This window comes from Phalacrocorax carbo, chromosome 1 (genome assembly GCF_963921805.1).
Source record: "Phalacrocorax carbo chromosome 1, bPhaCar2.1, whole genome shotgun sequence".
NCBI classification, from domain to species: domain Eukaryota; kingdom Metazoa; phylum Chordata; class Aves; order Suliformes; family Phalacrocoracidae; genus Phalacrocorax; species Phalacrocorax carbo.
This window is the reverse complement of record NC_087513.1, coordinates 68,922,490-68,943,448: the sequence shown is the minus strand read 5'-3', so window position 1 is coordinate 68,943,448 and position 20,959 is coordinate 68,922,490. Positions and strand designations below refer to the sequence as shown.

The window sequence follows — 20,959 nt, the reverse complement described above, 5'->3', positions numbered from 1 at the left end:
CCTTTCAGAAGTAACTAAGATAGGGTGAACTTCCCAGAAAGTGTCCAGATAAATTTGTCCAGTGAAGACACAAAACTTTGAAAGATTAATTTTTCTACCTTTCCTCACACTTGATATATTACTTCAGCAGAAATAGCTGAGGAACAAAATATTCATCCCAAATGAGAAAAAGGATATTGCTGCCAGTTCCTAAGAACATCCAACTAACTACTGTAACTGGTGACATCATGATTTTTGAGGCTGTTCTGCAAACAAAAAAGAAGCTATTTGTTCAATGAATCATTCTCTTCTGGTTAACTTCTCAACTGCAGAGCTGATTTGGGCTTAAGAACACCTTGGCTCTGCAGTACTTGCAGTCTTTGTCTTGAAAGCTCTTGCTAGTAGTCAGAGCAGGCAGAGGACCTGTGATGTGCAGATTTGACTCCTTCCTTTCTCTCAACTTCTCCTCCTTAGAGATCTAAGACATCTGACAACTGTCTCTTTAGCAGTCATGCTGTTAAACAGCTTGGTGGTAGGTAATTGGACTGTAACTATTGAGACTGTGGCACAAATAAACCAACCCTGAAATATGCAAAAACTTAGTATTGTTGGTTAGCTCTGGTAACAAATCCTGCACATTGCATTTTTCTCTGATCTCTAAACAGTACAGTGCTTATGTTATTCTGTTTTTTTTAATGTATTATTTGTGGTAAATATATTAATTATGCATTTTGCAACTTATTTCAGTGAGGTGACACAGAACAAAAGGTACACTGAAAAGGGACACAGTCTAAAATTGACCTTCTATATGTGTTATGCTCCATAAGCACTTTCTCCCACCTGTGGGGCAAACTACGGGATTTATTTTTTAGCACTGGAATCCTACACATCCTGAGTCTGCTGACTTGTTTGGAGCCTGAAAGGTGTGAGGCTGCTCTATGTCATGTCAATAAAGACAAGAAAAAATTTTTTTTCTACTTGAGAAATTCCTGGCTAGTCTCCACGTACACCTCAATAAGTCTATACGCAGCATGTACCCATCTGACTTCATTCACAGAAGGAACAAGAAAAGGATCATATTTCCTATTACCCATCATATATCCTTAAAGCTGGATTTAGACTTAGTCATTATTACCCTAAGGATGAAGATTCCACCTTGCAGATCCTTCAATATTTAGAATATAATTAGTTGTCTTTGCTTGGTTGATTTTTAATCCCATACTCATGTATGTGCATAATTTAAGGCATGTGAATAATTCCACTGAAGTCAATGGTCAATATTATTGTTACCAGCAGAAATGAACTGATATGCATAAGTGTTTTGCTTCAATGGGATGGGGCACAGGATTGGGAGTAATATATGTTACGGAGCTAATTTTCTGAAATTCCCTGAGAAAAATTAGAAGTTTAATGTACATAGTGACTAAAAAATGACAAAAGGATTTAAGCATTTCAGTCTATACATTCTAGTTCACAGTATGTGGAAAAAGAGACTGGCGACTTGGGAGGAATATAGGAGCATTGTCAGGGTATGCAGAGATGAGACGAGGAAGGCTAAGGCCCACTTGGAATTAAATCTGGCAAGGGATGTCAAGGATAACAAGAAGGACTTCTTTAAATACATCAGCAGTAAAAGGGAGACTGGGGATACAGTGGGCCCACAGCTGAACAAGGAAGGGGCCCTGGCCACGCAGGATGCAGAGAAGGCAGAATTACTGAATGCCGCCTTTGCCTCGGTCTTTACTGCTGAGGCTGGCCCCCAGGCATCTCAGCCCCCAGAGAAGAAAGGACAAATCTGGAGAAAGGAAGACTTACCATCGGTTGAGAAGGGTTGGGTCAGAGATCACCTGTGTAAACTGGATCCTCACAAATCCATGGGCCCTGATCACATGCACCGGCGAGTGCTGAGGGAGCTGGCGGATGTTCCTGCTGAGCCACTCTCCATCATCTTTGAAAGGTCTTGGAGGACAGGAGAGGTGCCCAAGGACTGGAGGAAAGCAAATGTCACTCCAATCTTCAAAAAGGGCAAGAAGGAGGACCTGGGGAACTATAGGCCAGTCAGCCTCACCTCCATCCCTGGAAAGGTGATGGAGCAGTTCATCCTGGAGGTCATCTCCAGGCATGTAGAGGACGAGAAGGTTATCAGAAACAGTCAGCATGGATTCACCAACGGAAGGTCATGCTTGACCAACCTGATAGCCTTCTATGGTGCTGTGACTGGCTGGGTCGATGAAGGGAGAGCACTGGATGTTGTCTATCTTGACTTCAGTAAGACATTCGACACTGTCTCCCATAGCATCCTCACAGGCAAGCTAAGGATGTGTGGGTTGGATGAGTGGACAGTGAGGTGGATAGAGAACTGGCTGAACAACAGAACTCAGAGGGTCGTGATCAATGGAGCAGAGTCTGGCTGGAGGCCTGTAACTAGTGCTGTTCCCCAGGGTTCTGTGCTGGGCCAGTCCTGTTCAACATATTCATCAATGACCTGGATGATGGGGTAGAGTGTAATCTCAGCAAGTTTGCTGATGACACCAAGCTGGGAGGAGTGGCTGATACACCAGAAGGCTGTGCTGCCATCCAACGAGACCTGGACAGGCTGGAGAGCTGGGCCAAGGGGAACCTCATGAAATTCAACAAGAGCAAGTTCAAGGTCCTGCACCTGGGGAGGAACAACCCCATGCACCAGTGCAGGCTGAGGGCTGAACTACTGGAAAGCGTCTCTGTTGAGAAGGACCCTGGAGTGCTGGTGGACAAGGTGACCATGAGCCAGCAATTTGCCCTTGTGGCTAAGAAGCCCAATGGTATCCTGGGGTGCATTAAAAGAAGTGTGGCCAGCAGGTCAAGAGAGGTTATCCTCCCCCTCTACTCTGTCCTAGCGAGGCCACATTTGGAGTACTGTGTCCAGTTTTGGGCCCCCCAGTTTAAGAAGCACGTGGAACTGCTTGAGCAAGTCCAATGGAGAGCTACCAAGATGATCAGGGGGCTGGAGCATCTCCCTTATGAGGAAAGGCTGAGAGACTTGGGTTTGTTTAGCTTGGAGAAGAGAAGACTGAGGGGGGATTTCATCAATACCTATAAATATCTAAAGGGTGGGTGTCAGGATAGTGGGACTAGGCTCTTTTCAATTGTGCCCAATGACAGGACAAGGGGCAATGGGCACAAGCTGGAACCCAGGAAGTTCCACCTCAGTGTGAGAAAAAAATTCTTTCCTGTGAGGGTGACAGAGCAGTGGAACAGGCTGCCCAGGGAGGCTGTGGAGTCTTGTTCCCTGGAGACAATCAAAACCTGCCTGGATGTGTTCCTGTGCCCCCTGCTCAAGCAGGGGGGTTGGACGAGATGATCTCCAGAAGTCCCTTCCAACACCTACCATTCTGTGATTCTGTAGTGCACCATGAGAAGTATCATTTATCTTGTCAACCTGAAATACTCTTTCAGCCTTCCTGAGTCTTTAAGACAGGTAGGCAGGAGTGGGAATTTAAGGTCTCGGAGCTGACTCAAGGCAAAAAGATGGAGATGGAGGGAAAAAATCCAAAACTTCAAACCTTGTAATAAGCAAAACTAGAGAAACTAAAATAAACTAGTCGTATGCTTATGAACTTAGGCACAATGAAATAAAATTGCTTCTGAACGGCTTAAAATATAAACAACGGACTCCAGATGCCTTTGGTCTTATTCTGGGTAGAATTTCTTTCTAAGCATCAACTTCCTAAAAGTCTTAAAGGGACTCTAAGTCACAGTTGCTCCTTATGACTGTTCTGAAATACCCCACATTTTGTAGCTGGCACTGAGATGGATGCGAAGGAGAGACTGGAGAGTTCAACCCAGCTTCAGTCTGAACTGATGACACTCAGAGGCAGTACTTGATCAGTTGTTCATGTCAAAAATTAATTGTTTTGACAATCCCATTTATTCTGAAGTACTGAAGGAGAAGGTAAATTTTAAGCTCAATTGTTCTCCTCAAGCACATGTTTTTAAGGCTTTTCTTACTGTGTTACCTCATTTATGGAATTTTACACATTCCATGTGTGTATTTTATATGTACATATAGACATCTATACCGTTTTTTTAGATTGTCTTCAGGAGAAAGTCAAGACAGAGCTGACAGAAGACAAATGCACAGGGATCATGAATCAGGGCAGAGAATGTTCCAGATAGGTCCGCTGTAAGGTCACTGTAGGATAAAAGCACATAATGTAGGCGAGATTCACCATACATGGGCATTGGGAAGAATAATAAGATTCCTATGTGTACCTTGGCTGCCCAATTGTTCTGTATGCTCTGTAGTGATGGAAAGAGCAAATTAAAATTCCAGTCTGAGCTAGAAATATTGGCAATTTGTACAGAACTCTCTGCAGGAGCTAAATGGAGCCATTAACTGAGAAAGGACTGCCTCGATGAGGACAACAGAAACATCAAGGGAAGATATTAATTTGCAACGGAGAACCCTTCAGAAAAAAATCAAAGAAACTGCAGCAATGGAAGATGAGTCCAGAAGAGAGCAGGGGAAGGGGGAGACAGATCTGAGAAGATGGAGTCTGCAGAGGTTGCTTCTTCAACCCTGCTAACAAAGACTAAGTTGAACCTGCTGTAGATGTCCTCACCCAAGTACACCTGCTCTGCTCCAGGTGAACCATAATTCCTGGTTTAGTTTAGAAAAACTTTGGATATAGCTATAACTCAGTGCTATGCTGCCTGATCTCCCTGACAAGAGGGTGAAGTCTCCAGAACTGACCAAGCTTCCCACACAGCGCTACAGAGAAGACAAGTGAAAGCAGTGCAAGGCTCAACCTTAGAGTCATGAGAGCACACACTCCTGCAAAAGACAGACCCTGACTGGCTTGAACTTCTCAGGGAGACTGTGTAAAGGCAGGAGTCCTGCAGAAGAGCCCTACCAGGCTGCTGAAACCTGTGCAAGAACAAGGTTAGTGTGGAGATCTAGCAGCATTGCCTTATAACCTTGTCAGCTGTTTGATGGCAAAGTAAAATAGCTGTTTGAGCTTCTCTGAAATGATACAATCACAGCGGAATGCCATTTTGCTGTTGTATGAACTCCCTTCAGTGAAGAACACATAAAAGATGTGAGGCAAACTGTATTTGCTTTTTGTTGCATACCATATGCAGGAAGTACATTGATACAAGCAGAATATGCCCAACTTATTTCTAACAGCACTGAGTTATATTTTCATCACTCGTTAAACACTGGGCCCGCCTTTTCAAGTATACACTCTTTCTCAGCTGGAAAAGACTGCATAAAGTCGGAGATACATATAAACCCCCCAACTTTCAACCACCTAGTCCCTGATTACTGATGCTGACACCGAATCTTTCCACTGTGTTTTTTAGCCCCCAGTATATAACCGCTGGACTCCTGAACATTATTTCATCCATTAGTAAAGTTCTACATTCATATTTTAGCAGTTTTTGGTTTACATGCACAATGGTTTTTGCAGCTAGCTGTTCTTTAGCAGACTGAGCTATTATGGGAAACGTAAGGTCTCTGTCTGAGAGTGGGAAAAGAATTAAAACTTGCATTCAAATACCAGCAGGTCAGAATGTCTGTGGCACACAATGATTGAGCTGAAGTGTATTTCCACTGCAGGTTATTTCTGTTGAAAATGCTTACTGATCCCATACTTCTATGGCATGGTATTTTGTGCCTGCTGGAGATGTAGGGGGGGCAATACTGACTTAGTTGTGTTTACTACTGTCTTAATTAAAGCTGTAATTTTAAAGGTCCTTCACACAAGTTTACTGTAAAACTTCAACTGATGGCAAAGGCCACTGGCATTTGAATTCACACTTTCTACTTCAAAATAGAGGAAAAAGGTTAGGCTCTGCCTTGACTTAAAGAAAACAACAGTATTGCTGGGTTTTGTTCTCACAAAGTTGCAACACTTATTAGCACTAGTAATGTTCCAAATGGACATGGATTACCATAGCAAATCAACCATCTGAAAAGTAGATTTTGCTGACAAAATCTCAGCATGTTAAATTTTGTTAGTGCAAGTACCACTGGGAAATTCCTGTAGCCAACTATAGTATGGGAGGGAAACCAGAAATAATCAGGAAGCTACCATTTACACTTCCTCCCATCCCACCTGTACTGTTTGTGCTTTCCTGTGGGACTTCTCTATTTTTCTGTGAAAACTGGAGGGGGCTACATACCTCTACAGCATGTTTGGCAATACAGGGATTCTGAACTCCCACTGAAAATGTCAGTTACACAGTGAGAATTCCCTATATCAAAGACAAATTCTGAGCTCCAATAAGCCTCCTCCTTTGCCATCTCACACTCTTTCTCCAGGTTTAATATGTAAAAGAGAAAAAAAATTTATTTCATTTCAGTTTAGCATAGAACATGTTACCCAAAAGTGAAATACTGAAATTCATTTATTGCCAAGTGATAAAGCAACTCACATTCTAGAGTGTGCTGGAACTGTTGCACTTTGGAGGTGTAAATAATTCCTTTTAAACTGTTCCCTCAAAAGTTGTGGGGTTTTGTTTGGTTTTGGTTTTGTTTGATTTGTTTGGGTTTCAGTGGTGGCTCGGGTCACACTCTGTCTGCAGTGAGGCTGACTGTGTCATACAGACTAGCTGGAAAAGAACAGGTCATACACTGACCCAGGCAGAGCTCTTGAAGACACTGGGCCCAGACTGAGCAGGTCTTCAGAAATTTCCACAAATATAGCGTGGAGTCTGGTATGCCAAGCCCTTGCTCTTGATCCACTCTGCTTGTTGATATAGATGGCTGACGGACCATTCTCCCTACCTCTTCCCTACTCAACAGCTAACATCAACAGTGGCATTATTTTTGTTTCTTATTATACTACTACTCTTAGTTCCTGAACAGTAGATCTACTTAGAGGAGGTTCATGTCATTGATCCATCTGCAGTGTTCTCCCAAAGTCAGGCCCCTACACAGGTAACAGCACCCATTAAATCTCTCCATCCTCTCACGTGACTGACTACATGAGTGGATTAGCTTGTTGGGTGAATTTGCAATTTGTAGAAATGTCATGTAGTGACCTCCAAAAATTATTTGGACTTGTGTGACTTAATCAGGATTTGAATTCAGGTCTCCAGAGGCAAAAGTCACAGAGCATTACATGAGTTGCCTTGTTCCCATGTAAGTGTGTATAGATTCCAGCCCCCCCACCACCCTTGAAAAGGGAACGGTTCATCTTTGAAGAGGCCACACAAAAGCCCAAAGGCTATTTAGCCACAGGGCTGATAGTTCTTTCATTACAGCTACTGCAGTAGTTCCATCTCTTACTGCTGCTCAGTTATTTAAAAACCTTTCATCTTTTAAAATCTTTGGAAATTCACTCCAAAAGAATAAAATGCTGATATCAAGCATGAAAATACCCCCTAGGATGGTGGGTTTCCAAATCCAAAGATATCATTTAATCTTAGAATTCTGGGCTTTCCTTTCCTGTCTCTGTTTATGCTGTATTTACATTTGCACGGGTGATTATCCATAAAGGATTTTCTGCCTGTTTTACTGTATTGCTGATTTATAACTGCTTCTGTTTATCTCAGTGCAGACTGATAGCAAAGTCTACCACAAGTGTACCAGAACAGCACTGATTGCTGCATGCACAGGAATACACAAGCACATACCGTTTATAGATTTACACAGTCAATTAAGTCCTTAAAAATGAAAATAATGAAAACCAGTACTCTAGGCTGTAGATGATAATCACTACCTTCTTTACTAAGTGGAGGCATGACTGTCAATTCTTTTTTCTCACTTGATCAGTAGATACCATTTGCCTTCGTAGCCAGTTCACAATCTGTGATATTTCCGGAAATCCATTTTACATTTTAGATTATGAATCCCACTTTTGGTTGTGAAATCACACCCAAAGTCTCAAAAAAATGTACCATATCTAGAACTCAGAGCACACAGCTAATAAACCTTCATCTTACAGGCGTACTAGCCACTCTCAGATATTGTATATGTGCTAGAGGTTCACTGGAGAAACTACTGTTAAGGGGCCTGAATGAGTTGCAACCGCATTGTCAGCAGACAAGACTGCCCTTTCACTATTTCTTGTGAGTCTTATCAGCAACACCAAGTGGGAAAGATCAGCACAATATCCAGGACAGATTTCTTCTAGATATGCTTTAAAAATCCACAATGTGGATGTTCTGTGGTAAATATTCCTGTGATTGAGTCCTAAACCCTTCATTTTCTACTTCTAGTGACTTTACATCTTTAGGGAGATGTGCCTAATTTTGGTTTTAGGCCCCCAATTTGGGCACAGTTCAGAGAATTGGAGTTAGGAGGAGACAGCTCTAGAGGAGGCCATGGGTGCAGCTAAACTATATGCTTATGATGATAGGACCACCCATCATACTGAGCACCCAAGTCCTCCTCGGGCATAAATTCCACTGAAATCAATGAATAAAGCCAATACTAGCGGACCAATTCTCTTTGCAGGCAGGAAAGACTTATTACTCACAGCAAGATTGGTGAGGGATTAGTTGTATTGCCCTTCGTCTTGAAAAAAAAAAGATGCTAAAACAAATTAAACTCAAAATAAACATGAGTTTTATAAGTAATCAGTTCTAGAGCCACCACTTGTGTTCTGACCTTGGGCATATTCCCCGGGCTTTTTCTTTCCCAGGGTCTAGATACTGAACCAAAGTCTGTTGTTTGCAAATCTGTCTAGTGGATATGGGTCCAAACTTAAAAGCTCTGAAGATGACTGTTTCAGAAGGCAATGATCTTCAGTTCTTGAAAAACTGGTAGTAGGGCCCAAGCAGTGCACCCACAAAGAGAGGCACTCAAAATCCTAAGTCATATAGAAGTGTCCCAGTAGCTTAGTTCTTAATTTTATAGCTCTAATATAGATGATTAAAGATTAAAGACAAGAAAGGTCTCTGTGGTGATTAGACAGCAGCAGTTAGGAAAAAGTCTAAGGAAGAACAAAAGAAGAAAGAATAGAGAAAGGGCAACAGAAAGACAGGGCTATTAAAGAGGTCCTTCCCACGCAGGAGCACTGGGCAGAGGGTCTCCACTAACACCTCCCCATAACCAACCCAAAGCAGCTTATTTTTAATGGAGAGTTTCTTTTCATATAGAGGAAGAGGGCTGAGAGGTCCAAAGCTGAGTTCTGAAGGGCCCATGAAAACTTCATTTCACACAATAAGTACCTATTTTGCATTGAACAAACGCTCAGCAGCAGGTTTTTGTGACAGGTGGCAACCAGCAAGTCACTGTTGTTACTCACTTTCAAGGCAGCAGTACAGGCAACCGTGACAGTTGCATGTAAAGTTGTTAATGACAAAAAGGAAAATAGATTTAGGTCAACACTTATGCAAATTCGGTGCGGACACTGCTTTTTCAATGCATTAATTCTGTGGCCCTTCAGTGCTTTGAACTACAGGCCCTCTCCCCTTACCCATCACTGTTACAGCAGATGGAGATGAAATAACCTCTGCAGTCACAGAGATGGGCTGCTCATACTTGCATGCTTATTCTTTGTAAATTTTTCACATCCATGCAAAAGCCTGCCAAAAAGATGATTAAAAAACCTCAACCCCACAACAATAAAAGCCCAACATTTTCTTGGAGGAGTGGGGGCGGATAGGGAATAAACACCATGGAAACATGTAGACAGATATATTCTTAGAATCAGATCATTCTCTTGTCTTACTAATTCAAGCCTAAGTGCTGCAAGAATAAAGGGTTAGAAGGAAAAACACAGCTGGTGTAAATTGGGGGTTGCAGCTCTGCATTTAATGCCTTCCACTTCGTGGCAATATCTCTGTATTCCTCACAACATCTTCCTCATTGGCTGCAACAGGCTGTGGGGGGATGAGAAAAGCTCACAAGATACGTCAATGCTGTCAGCAAAGTGAATTATATCTGTCGTCCAGTTTGTTCTGTTCTGATTTCCTGGTGGGAATTGTAGGGGTGATTGTGAGCTCTGGTTTCAAGCTCATTAGGGACTCTTGGAAGTACGGAAGACTTGGAAGTCACAGATTCAGAGCTGGAAGGATCTTTCCAAACAGCCTGTTTAACCTACTGCATCTATATATGCTACTCTATGCCGTCCTTGGGGATGTGATGCTTCTGAATGTTTCCACTGATGCAATGTTACTGCACTGTGGTGGCTCTAACTGCACTGTTTTAGAGTACTAAAACCCTTTCTTGCCTAAGGGCTGGGCAAGCCTACCAAGGACTGTTCAGTTAAACTTCAGGGAGTCAACTAATAAATTGTGCCAGCCTAGGCATCTCTTCCAGGGACAGGTTAGTGCCCTGGAACTCATCCAGACCTGGCTTGAGTCCATCTAGAATAATACCACACTCTCTAGTTTACAGTTAAAGCCTTGAGGTAAACTGTCCCTGGAGGCACAGCATGTTATTTTCAGAGACTCAACCAAGTATTCTGAAGTGTTGTCCAAATGACATGGGACAAAGCCAATACTCCAAAAATGATGGCAGGCTCAAGGCTGCTCATTATTAACAACCATCAAGCAGATCAAGTAGATTTACTTGATCCTAGAATTCGAGCTGTAATGGGAAAGCTGTACGCAGAACATCTCAGGGCCAGGTTCTCCACTATCCAGCAGTATGAATAGCCCAATGCAACCATTTATGGTTGTGTTTTGCACTTGCTCCGCACTCTATTTTCATTTATATATATGCTTGCTTAGATGCAGGGGAGTGGAGAGACCAGGCATGTAAAACTGAGGCTGCAGTAGGCAGTTTTGCATGCAGTGTCACAGGGCTCCAGCTGCAGAAAGCAGATTTCACACAAAGATGACAGCTTTTCCAGAGACAAGGAATTGTCCAAATTGTATTTAACTCAGAAGCGAAGCTTCCCCTGAAGGACAGTAACAAACTGATTAAAAATAATTAAAATGAAGCCCCATTAGGGAAGGTTGAAAGAACTGAATCTGCTCAGATTAGAAAAAGATTAAGGGAAGACAACAAATGCCTACAAATACTTGAACAGGATGTCACAAACTGCACAGGGATTAATTTTCCTCCTTAGTCAACAAGACAATAAGAAATAACAGACTGCAGCAGAGACTGATTACAAAATACCAAATTACTCAATTTGTAATATTTGGATTTGCATCTGCTGCTGGAAGTTCCCAAGACTGAGGGGTCTTCAGAAAATGGCCTTGGTGCCTGCACAAGGGAGTTAGCTGCTCATGCTGGCTGATCATACATTAAGATGAATTTTGAGAATAATAAGCCCAATATTTCTACAATGCATCAGAAAAATTATGATGTGACATCGTAAGAAGTGCCTGTCAACTCAAATGATTCTATGAACTGACTGCATGTGAGACAAAGCCACCTGGCAGTTATACTGGGACAAAGTAAACCTTGTAAGACTGAAGCATTACAGGAGATGTGCTCCTATGAACATTTAATGCTCCCTTCAATGAAGATCAATTCTGCAGCAAAGAGTCAACAAGGTTGTTTTGCACAGATTTTCATTCTGTCCAATATAATTATTTTACATTAAAATTTGGCTCCTTGTAAGTAATTACCTTACCTCCCACTATAGCAGTGTCAAATTGTTTTCCCTAACACTTTTCTTTCACATTTCAGAAGAGGCCAATCTATTCACAAGTTTTATCTGCTGAGTGAAAGAGGAGATTGGAAAGTGTATCGATCTTGTTGATGTCAAGTCCTTCTAGGGAATGAAAGTTTATTACTTTCCTGCCTCTGATTATCTTTTTGTGAAGGATGTGGATCACAGGCTAGGAAACAGTAGTCCATCAGAGAGGAGACAGGCTTCACTACAGATGTGAAAAGCTGAAGGAGGCATGAGGGAAGCATGAAGAAGGAAGCAGGAAACTGAAGGTAAAATTTGAAGAGCTACTGAGTGGATTAGGAGTCCAGGGCTTGTGGAAGGTAATATAGCCTTCTAACTTTTAAACGTGCAGGTTTAACCTTGCAAAGTGTGGCACAAGACAGACTTAGGTTTCACAAAACAACATGTGGAAATGTGCTAAGCTCCGTCCATTCCCACTGAGAGGAATGCAGACATCTAGGTACCTTTCAAAAGCTATTTTTCAGAAGAGAGGAAGATATAATTGAAAAGCACTCATAGAAAAGTTCAAACCAAGGGAATTGCTCCATTGGCTAGGCCTGTCCAGCTACGTAATTCAGCCCAGAGCTTTATCTGTTGTTCTGCTGAATTTTAGGTCAGGCTCTTTTTTTCAAATTTAAGGAGGGAGCAAAGACAACTCCCTACATCCACATGTATGTCCTTGGAAAACTACCACAACAGATACCAAGGTCCTGATTAGGCATCTCTAAGTCTTCTTGTGTTGTACACAACTGCACGTGGAAAATCTTAACAGCATGATCAAGATTTTACAAAATAGAAGGTGAGAACCTGACCTTTCGAAATTAATTGGAATTCTGCCATTGACAACAGCAGGACCAGATTCAAATCTTGGTATCTACCCTGAATTGCAGAGGAGCTAAGAACCTAACAGTCTGCTTGAACTTTCAATACTCAGCATTTTTAATATTAACCTATTAGCTTACTTCATTAAGTCTAAGCAATGACTTCTGAAAATCATTGCCTAAAATTTGTAGCTGCAAAATTATCTGATTTTCAGATAATATTTTCTTGTACCATTCTTTAATCTGTACTTTCCTTTCAGCATAAAATAGACAACCAATTCTCTGTCTCAGGATGTACTTAGAGAAAGGGGATCTTTAAGTCTGGATTTCTAATTTAATTTACTGTGCAGATTTATTTCCTAATAAAGCAAATTTTAATTTCCATGATCTCACTGTGGATCCAGGAGATCTTTCGAGATGCTATGTACTTGAGAAGAGAATAGCCTTCTACCTCTGCACTTGTGTGGAAATGTTATCGACAACTCATGGGGGGCTACAAGTCCACTCTTCCTTGGCTGAAAAGGCAAAGGCCAGGGAGTAGAGTTATATATGAGTCAGACTTCACTGAAGAAAGTGTCTCACAGGAAGTTTAAAATATTTATTTATATCCTACCCCACTTACTAAAATCTACCTTCACTCTCAGAAATTGAAATGTTGCATCTTTTCTATTCTTTACTATCCATAAATATTCTTCCTTTTGATCTGGCTAGCTTAAGCCGGAATGCCCTTTGCATGGATTATAAAACTTAGTGTATAAACCAAAGTAGACATGGTTTGAAACTTCCACATATGAAATTACAGTGTGAATATTTAAATACTCTTTCTACATATAAATATTAAAGCCACAATCCTCCTCCTAGGTGTGCTCTCTAGTAATTGCCCAAACAACATCTGCCCCGAGTAGCACAGACCTCTCTGCAGAAGGAAATACCCATCACATCTCCGATATCTTCTCTACCATATGGCAAACACTGATCAGTGCTGGCTTCTATCCACTTTGTCAGCCTAATACAAAGCAGCAAAAAGTCATATGGGACAATAATACTCTTAGGATTTTTTACAGCAGCTTAACCGAGGATGTTTGTCATCTCAGGTGTTCAGGTATTTACTCAGACTTTGTATTTCAGAGCCTTCAAACATTGGTGTTATATTATTTTCTCTACAAACTAAATTTCCTTCTCCTCAATTACTGAAATTTTATCTGCAGTGCTCTTATCTTTTGTAGTCTTGTCTAGGAATAACTGGGAACTGGCAATAACAAATATTTCTTGCATTTCCAAAGCAAGCATTCTATCAAAGCCATAATCTAAAAGGCTAACTATATGGATGCCCCCAAAATAATGAGCATCAATCTGTATTAATTTCAGGTCTCAGTTCACTATACTGTCTCTGAAGCAAAAAGAACAGCTCTGGAAATCAGTGAAAAAAGGTGGCTAAATACCAAACAAAAGCCAACAGCTAAAATCTAGGTTGCTGCAGGGATGCCGTAAAAAAATCAGACCATCTGCAGAAGTCATGGTAGAAAATCATTTAGCAGTGAGTATGGTTTTGAGATAACTGATAACCGAGTTCTCAATGATTCACATCCAGTCATGCAAACGACACATGGACCCAAAATTGTGGGGATTGGCAGGGTCTTTTATAACACGTGCCTTTGGAGAAAATGATGATAACTTGTGGATAGGTTTCAAAATACTAAAAGGTATACACTGCCAAAGCTATTTTCATGTTTATTTCTGATATCTTTTACTCTCTCCTATTTCACCTGAACTACCTATATATCGTCTCAATCGCACAAAGACTGGAGGAATGTTGGCTAAATGTGATAAAAGGACAGGTATATTGTATATAGCCATAGTTAAGCAGTGGAGTCATTTTGCCCAGTTCCTTTTCTGACTTAACTTTTGTTCTTCTTCATTATTTTATTAATCTGTATTCTCTTTTCAAGTAAAGGCAATTTTTGTGCTCTGAGACCCAGACTCCCATTGCGGTTTGACCTCTGTCCTTTTTCTCAGGCATCAGAAGGAAGCTAGAGTCACAACTCCAATCTAAATTTACGAGGATAAAGAGACAACTGCTAGCTGTTCCACATAGAGAATATCTATTGCAGATAAGCTAAATCTTCAAAGGAAAATCTTGTAACTCTAACTCACTGGTGTGTAGAATGCAGATTCAGGCTCATCTTTAAGAGAGAAGCTGATGTTGATTAACAATGCAAGCTGCCTCAGTCCAGGTTATCCTTTTGTGTGCTTTGGGTCTTCTTGAGTTAAATTCCATCATGGATTATAGCACATCCTACCACCTTGGAGAACCAGATGTCATAATATGCCAGTCTTCAAAGTTAGTTAGACTCTAGGTTAGCCTTATACAGACACAAGTGACCTGTGTGTGAATTACATTCCTGGACCATAATATATTGTTGCAAAAGTTGATGGCAAGAGCTGAATCCAGAAACATGTTTATACCTGGTTTACAGGTGAAGGCTAAATATGGTTTTAACTCCTACAGTGTAATTGTATTGCCACTGAATTTCCCAACATATTAGGAATTACAAGGTAGAAACTGAAGATATTAAAACTTCCAAATTTAGAGTAAAAGACGAGACTGCATTTAGATTACAGGTAATATCAGGTTTCGGCTAAACATGTAACCATGATCGATACCAATATCAAAGATAGGAGAATTTCTTTTAGTACTGTTATGATGAAAGTCATAATCAGGAGTAGTGCTGGCATGAAAAGGGATTTGTGAGGCCTTTCTTAAAAAACCTATGAGCTGATCAGTGTAGTGCCTTTGTAACATTAATGCCGTGGGTAGAGCACAGAGTTATCTGCCACAAATACTTCTACATCATTAATCTGGAGATGTACGAGATCTCTCACTCCTGCAGAGAGTGTCTTTACATGACATTCTGCTCAGCAAAGGTACATTGCAAATCTTCAAACCAATAAGCCACATGCCATCTTTCAACATTAAAATATCAATGAAAAGTCAACAGTTACATTTGATTTAATGGCACCAGATAAACCCTCCTATTCTACCCACTGATATTCTGAGATAAGTAAAGCTCCATGCTAGCAACCATGCCTTCACTATATAGAACAAGCAAGAAAGCTAAAGCCCCAAAGTTTCAACATAGCCAGAGCATATAAACAGGCCTTTCAGCTTGTCATTTTCGGATACGTACCCAGTACAGCACATCTGTCCAGCCCTCCATCGTGATGCACTGAAACACTGTCAGCATGGCAAAAGCAAAATTGTCAAAGTTCGTAATGCCGTGCTTAGGACCCTCCCAGCCTGGCTTGCACTCCGTGCCGTTCTGACACTGCCGCCCATGTGCAGACTGGGGGGCACAGGGCGACGGATCATCTTCTGCAGGTGTATCTTAAAGGAGAGGAAGGAGAAAACGGATATGAAGAGAACTAATTGCTATTTGACACACTGATAAGCGACTGAAGAGTATCTGACTTTAATAAATACATTTCGCAGTGAACTTGACAGATTTCTCCAGGAATACACAAGAAACAATTTTAAAGGGCCAAAGGACGTTTTGTTGTGCTTCACTTTTGTTTTGTAAAAACAATGGCCAAGCTGTCAAATTTTACAGTCAAAACTGAAATGTCTTTCAACATGAGAGGGAGTATTAGATCAAGTCTATTTCATTTCTTTAGGCTGCGTATTATGACCAGTGTTTTCATACTGCAGTCGCCTGGCATCTGGGTTAATCTTGGAAGGGAACTGCAGCACTGATTTGCACTCTGTTGAAGGAGGCCGAACGCCTGCAGCAGACAGGCTTTAGTGCTCTAGAGATAGGTTGATATGGTGCTGGGCCACTGCTAAATTACTGCAGAGAGTCTCTGGAGCTCTGCTCTTTTGGAGTTCAGAAGCTGTGTGGCATTTTAGCAATAGCCAAGGGCACTCAGAGGCTCTGTAAGAATCTACTAATTGATTATCCACCCCTTATTCTATACAGGTGTTTCCAAAGATCTAAGAACCCATACAACGAGCCTGCCTAGATGCTTTGGTATATGCAAAATGCTACAGAAAACATTTTTTTAAGCACAAAAATTCTTGCAATAGGTTTTTTTTTTTTTAATATATGGATTTCAGCGCCTATTGCTACATTTATAACAGGTGCAGGTATGCATGTGTGTGGGAGCAGGTAATTATGTTTGTTTCTTATCTTACATGGCAAAAAAATGTAATTTTCCAAAAGTTCTGGTCACATTCTGATCATTAAAGCATGCCAGAAATAGCAATATTAGAATTAGATGCTGTAATGTATAATAATTACAGACAGCATGGAGAAAGATATATACACTTTGAAGATGTAAACCAGACTGACAATTCATTATGGTTCTAGCATCATTTCCAGAAAATGAAATCTGTGAATGTTATAAAAGTAGAAAATATAGAACTTCTGAAACAATGTCCTGCTGTATAATATTTTCTTGGCTAGCAGCTGAACTGTGTCCTAGACATCGGCACCCACCACCACATGGGGAATCACTGCTGCTCAAGTTGGGTAAAACAAATGAAAAAGAGCAGATAGGTCAGTGAGTGAGTGACAAAACAATTTAATTACTTTGAAATGTGAATATTTCTTTCTGTAAATAATGTGAAAGTTCTTTCCTGATAGATTTGGTGCAAAAAGTTTCTTCCCATTAATATACTTCTGGTTTCTTATGAGCTGCACTTCTAACCCCAGCCACAGCCTGTGATCTAGAAAAAAAAATCCCAAAGGCTCCTAGGCCTCATTTAGATATTCCTTTACAAGATTATTAACAAAACAAAATATAAGAGATGTCCATTTCTATGATGCCATCTCATTTGCAAGCTCAGCCTGCTACTGAGGAAATCATCACTATTTTAGGGTTGCTTGAGCCTCTGGAAGATTTGTTAAAGAACTCAAGCTGGCTTGTAGTGCCAAAGGTCACAATAAAAAGTCCACTACTGCGTTCAGCAGGAATTGACAGTTTTGTTTGTAGCCCTTACAGAGAGGCCAACAACTGAGTGCCCAAGATGAGCAAGCTAAACTCTCACCTTTAGAGACAGTCTCTCTACATCAAAGGTGATTCATATCCAAGAAGCAGAACAAAGGAATCACTACTGTGAAACCCCAGACATGTACACAGCAGGGAGCAACAGCCACCCGTTTCCTGTGCCAGTACAAATGTCCCTTTACATAAGGAGAAAGCTTCCCTCAGAAAATCTTTCTATGTATGATATAGTGTTCCCCTTACCTGTAAGTCCCCCTTGCACATGGTAGCAGGTCTTATGCATCTTCCCCATAAATAACTCCAGGCCAATGATGGCATAGATAATAATGACAAACAGCACCAGCAGGGCAATATGCAACAAAGGGACCATGGCCTTGATGATTGAATTTAAAACCACCTGGAGACCTGTAGAGAGAACAGACGGAAGCACTTATCAGCAAGAGAACAAAATTTAGAGAGGCTATAAATTGCAAAATAACATGTCATTTTCATTTCATCCCCCCTCACCTGAACTTATTATCTTGATGATGTAAAGACATTTAGAGATCACCTCCCTCCAGAAGATCCCCAACATTTCACAAATTTACCATCGCAGCCTGGATCACAGACTAAAGTAAAACAGGTATTACCTCACCTGTCACTGAAATACCAACAACCTGGGGAGGGAATGCATTAACTATTTCACCTGTTCTTGCAAACCAGACCTGAGCTGATCCATAGATAGTACTGAGGAGAACTAAAGCATAGAAAAAACAAAGAACAACCAGAACGGAGGCAAGACAAGAAGAACAGTGAGACACGCAAGAGAGCAAATGCTGGGGTACCCCAGAGTTGCACCCCAGAGCATGGGGAGAGATGGCAAAACTCATTCCGAGTTCTTCTAGAGGTCAAGCCAGTCTCAGGCAGAGCCTGAACTGCTGAAGGACCACCAAACCCATACTAACTGAGAGCTCCCAGCCCATTTAGGATCTCCCTGCACTTCACATCCAACTCACCTTACTTCTGTCTGAACAGAGGGAGAGTTGGGACCAGCAGTGTTGGTTTTGCCCCAAAATTTAGGGATCACCCTATAACAGAGGTTGTCCAGGTCCCCAGAAAGGGGTATAAACAAAATATTATTACACATCTGTTATTAAGGCCTGAGACGGGTATAAGTCCTAATTATGAGTGAGCCACACGTTTCCAGAATGGCCCAGGGAAGGTGACTTGTAGCCAAGTTTGCTAAAGTGCTAAGCAGCTGTACCTTCAGATGCAGTTAATTCAAGCTGCAGATTCATGGACCTCTCTCTGTCTCCTTCTCCTCATTTGTAAAAATAGAATAACAAAGCCAGCCTCATAAGCCTTTAGTAAGAATTTGCATTTACAAAGGTCTTAAACTTGTTATCACTGGTGGCAGTGATGGCAACCACTGTCAGTAGCAAGTTATTAATCGTGGAAGTATTGAGAGACTTCTAGAACTCTACAGTCTACAAATAGCCAGATCAGAACAATTACAAGCTCATGATTTTACAATGACTGAGAGCCAGAAGCCATTAATGCCTCCTGCAAATGCTGTCATCTCCTCAGAAAAGTTTATATTAGCTGTGATTTTTGAAAAATGTGATTCATGAGTTGTAAATGTCTGTTATACATCTGCCAAGAGAATTTGTGATAACTATTAATGTTTAAAATCTATCATCTAAGATCTTAGATTTTCATTTTTATTACTTTTTTTTTTTACTAATTTAAATACTTTCTAATAAGGATGACACATCTCTTGACAAGCCCTTTCACTTGTAGGTAATCCACTTGTCAATTCAAAGCTAAGACTGAGACTTTGTGTTTGCTCCTCAGCTGTGATGGAATGCAGCAGAAGCAATCAAAGGTGGCATCAGCTGCAGGCCAGCAAGATCATTCACTGCCTGCTAGTAATGCAAAGCTAGCTACTAGCACCCCTCTAGTCAGAACAGTTTTTCAGGTGTCTGCAGTCAGTTCAGTTATCTGTTAATGGTTCATGCTACTATCAAAAGGGAGTGATATTCAGCATGAAACAGTGTCTTTCACAGAGAGATCCTCACATGAAGTACAATACTGACAGGAGCAAAACTCATCCTATACAAGAGTGGGATGTTCTGCTCACTCAGTTACCTCTAGGTACGTACTCTGGATAACCAATGTCTCTGGAGAAAAAATATTGCCATGATTACATGAGGCACTCAATCTTTTCCCCTAGATGCTCACTTCATTCAGTCTACTAATTCTAAATATATATAAAAAAATTAATTGCAGTCTATATCAGAATCACTCCAATACTTAACGGCAGTCAAGAATGTAACACTCACCAGGAAATGAAAACAATGTCGCACCTTCTCCCAAACAGCAATAGAAGAAAGTTAAAAGACTACAGATGGATATGAACCTGAAGAATCCCACAAACTTTGCAGATTGAAATATCTGTAGCTTCAAATACATCTACACAAAAGCAAATAAAGGCCTCCATAATTTTTAGCGATATCAGGAGCCTTGTTATTCAAAATGTAGCCAAGATTACAAGGTCAAGAGTTCTAACACTAAGTCTTATGTAATTTACCCTTAATTATTATTATTATTAATTGATTTAATATTCATAATAGGATATACCAAGTGCTCTTGAGAGAGTAGTGAGGACACAATGTTGAATAAAAAGCTCTCTCATTTTAGATATATCTTCATTATCACCCACGCCATGAAAGTGCTTCAGTGTACTACAGATGTCCAGAGAAGATAATACAATAAACATACCAATGCCCTTTGTTTTAACAAAGCAGTGCTTGTGAAATCAACGGCTTGCACCATAAACATGAGATGACAAGGTATTTAGACATTCAAGGGGAGCATGTACCACCAGAAGATGTACAGGGGCTTCAGCTAGCTTAATCAGAGAAAAGCTTCTCAAAGATAATAAACCAGCTTTGGAGAAGAGGTGGGCTACTGAATACTGTTAGCATGAATTGATACATGTGCTGTGCAGTACCCCGTTAGGGCAGTCTGTTTTTAAATCCGGATGATTCCGCTAATTAGCGAACTTACATGCATTACCATCAAAGTATTCAGAGAGTCGCTAAAAGTTTAAAACTGATAACTATGCAGCAACTTTAGAAATGTCCTCTCGGAACATGTAACAAATGCTACTTGTAGAATGGCAAGGGATATATGGACATCATCACGAACCCCGCATTGCTGTCAAGCTTATTGGTGCGATATAGCTGCTGCCAGTAAATTACTTCATCATTCTCAGTTCAGGCAGCCACTTGCAACAAGAATAGCTGTTGCAAGGAATTGTGTGAGGAATCAGGCCTGGACAATCAGAAAAGTGGGTGTAGTAGCAAGATGGAGAACAGGGAGAGCAGATAAAGAAGGATTAAAGGACTGAGGGAGAGCCATGGGTAGGTAGAAGAGACAGACACACTTTTTTAGTAAAAACCCCACATACTTCAAAGCACAGATCTGTGTTCTGAAATCTGAGAGGTGCAGATCAGTGTCTGTGGATGATCAGATGTATTTCTGATCGGGGTAAACCAAGGCAAATCATCCCTTTACATGTAGACAGAAAGGTTTTTCTAACTAGTGGTGAGAAAT

At 40.9% G+C, this 20,959-nt stretch overlaps 1 protein-coding gene across 1 annotated transcript in view; it reads right to left on the bottom strand.

Annotated features, from left to right (window-relative positions):
• Positions 1–20,959, bottom strand: part of CACNA1C (calcium voltage-gated channel subunit alpha1 C) — a 488,452-nt gene that overhangs the window by 158,063 nt on the left and 309,430 nt on the right. Inside the window, exons 6-7 of the mRNA XM_064458535.1 lie at positions 17,606–17,767; positions 15,550–15,746 (exon numbers count right to left, since the gene is read on the bottom strand). Of these exons, the coding sequence (XP_064314605.1) occupies positions 15,550–15,746; positions 17,606–17,767 (359 nt within the window). The remainder of the gene's footprint in view (positions 1–15,549; positions 15,747–17,605; positions 17,768–20,959) is intronic.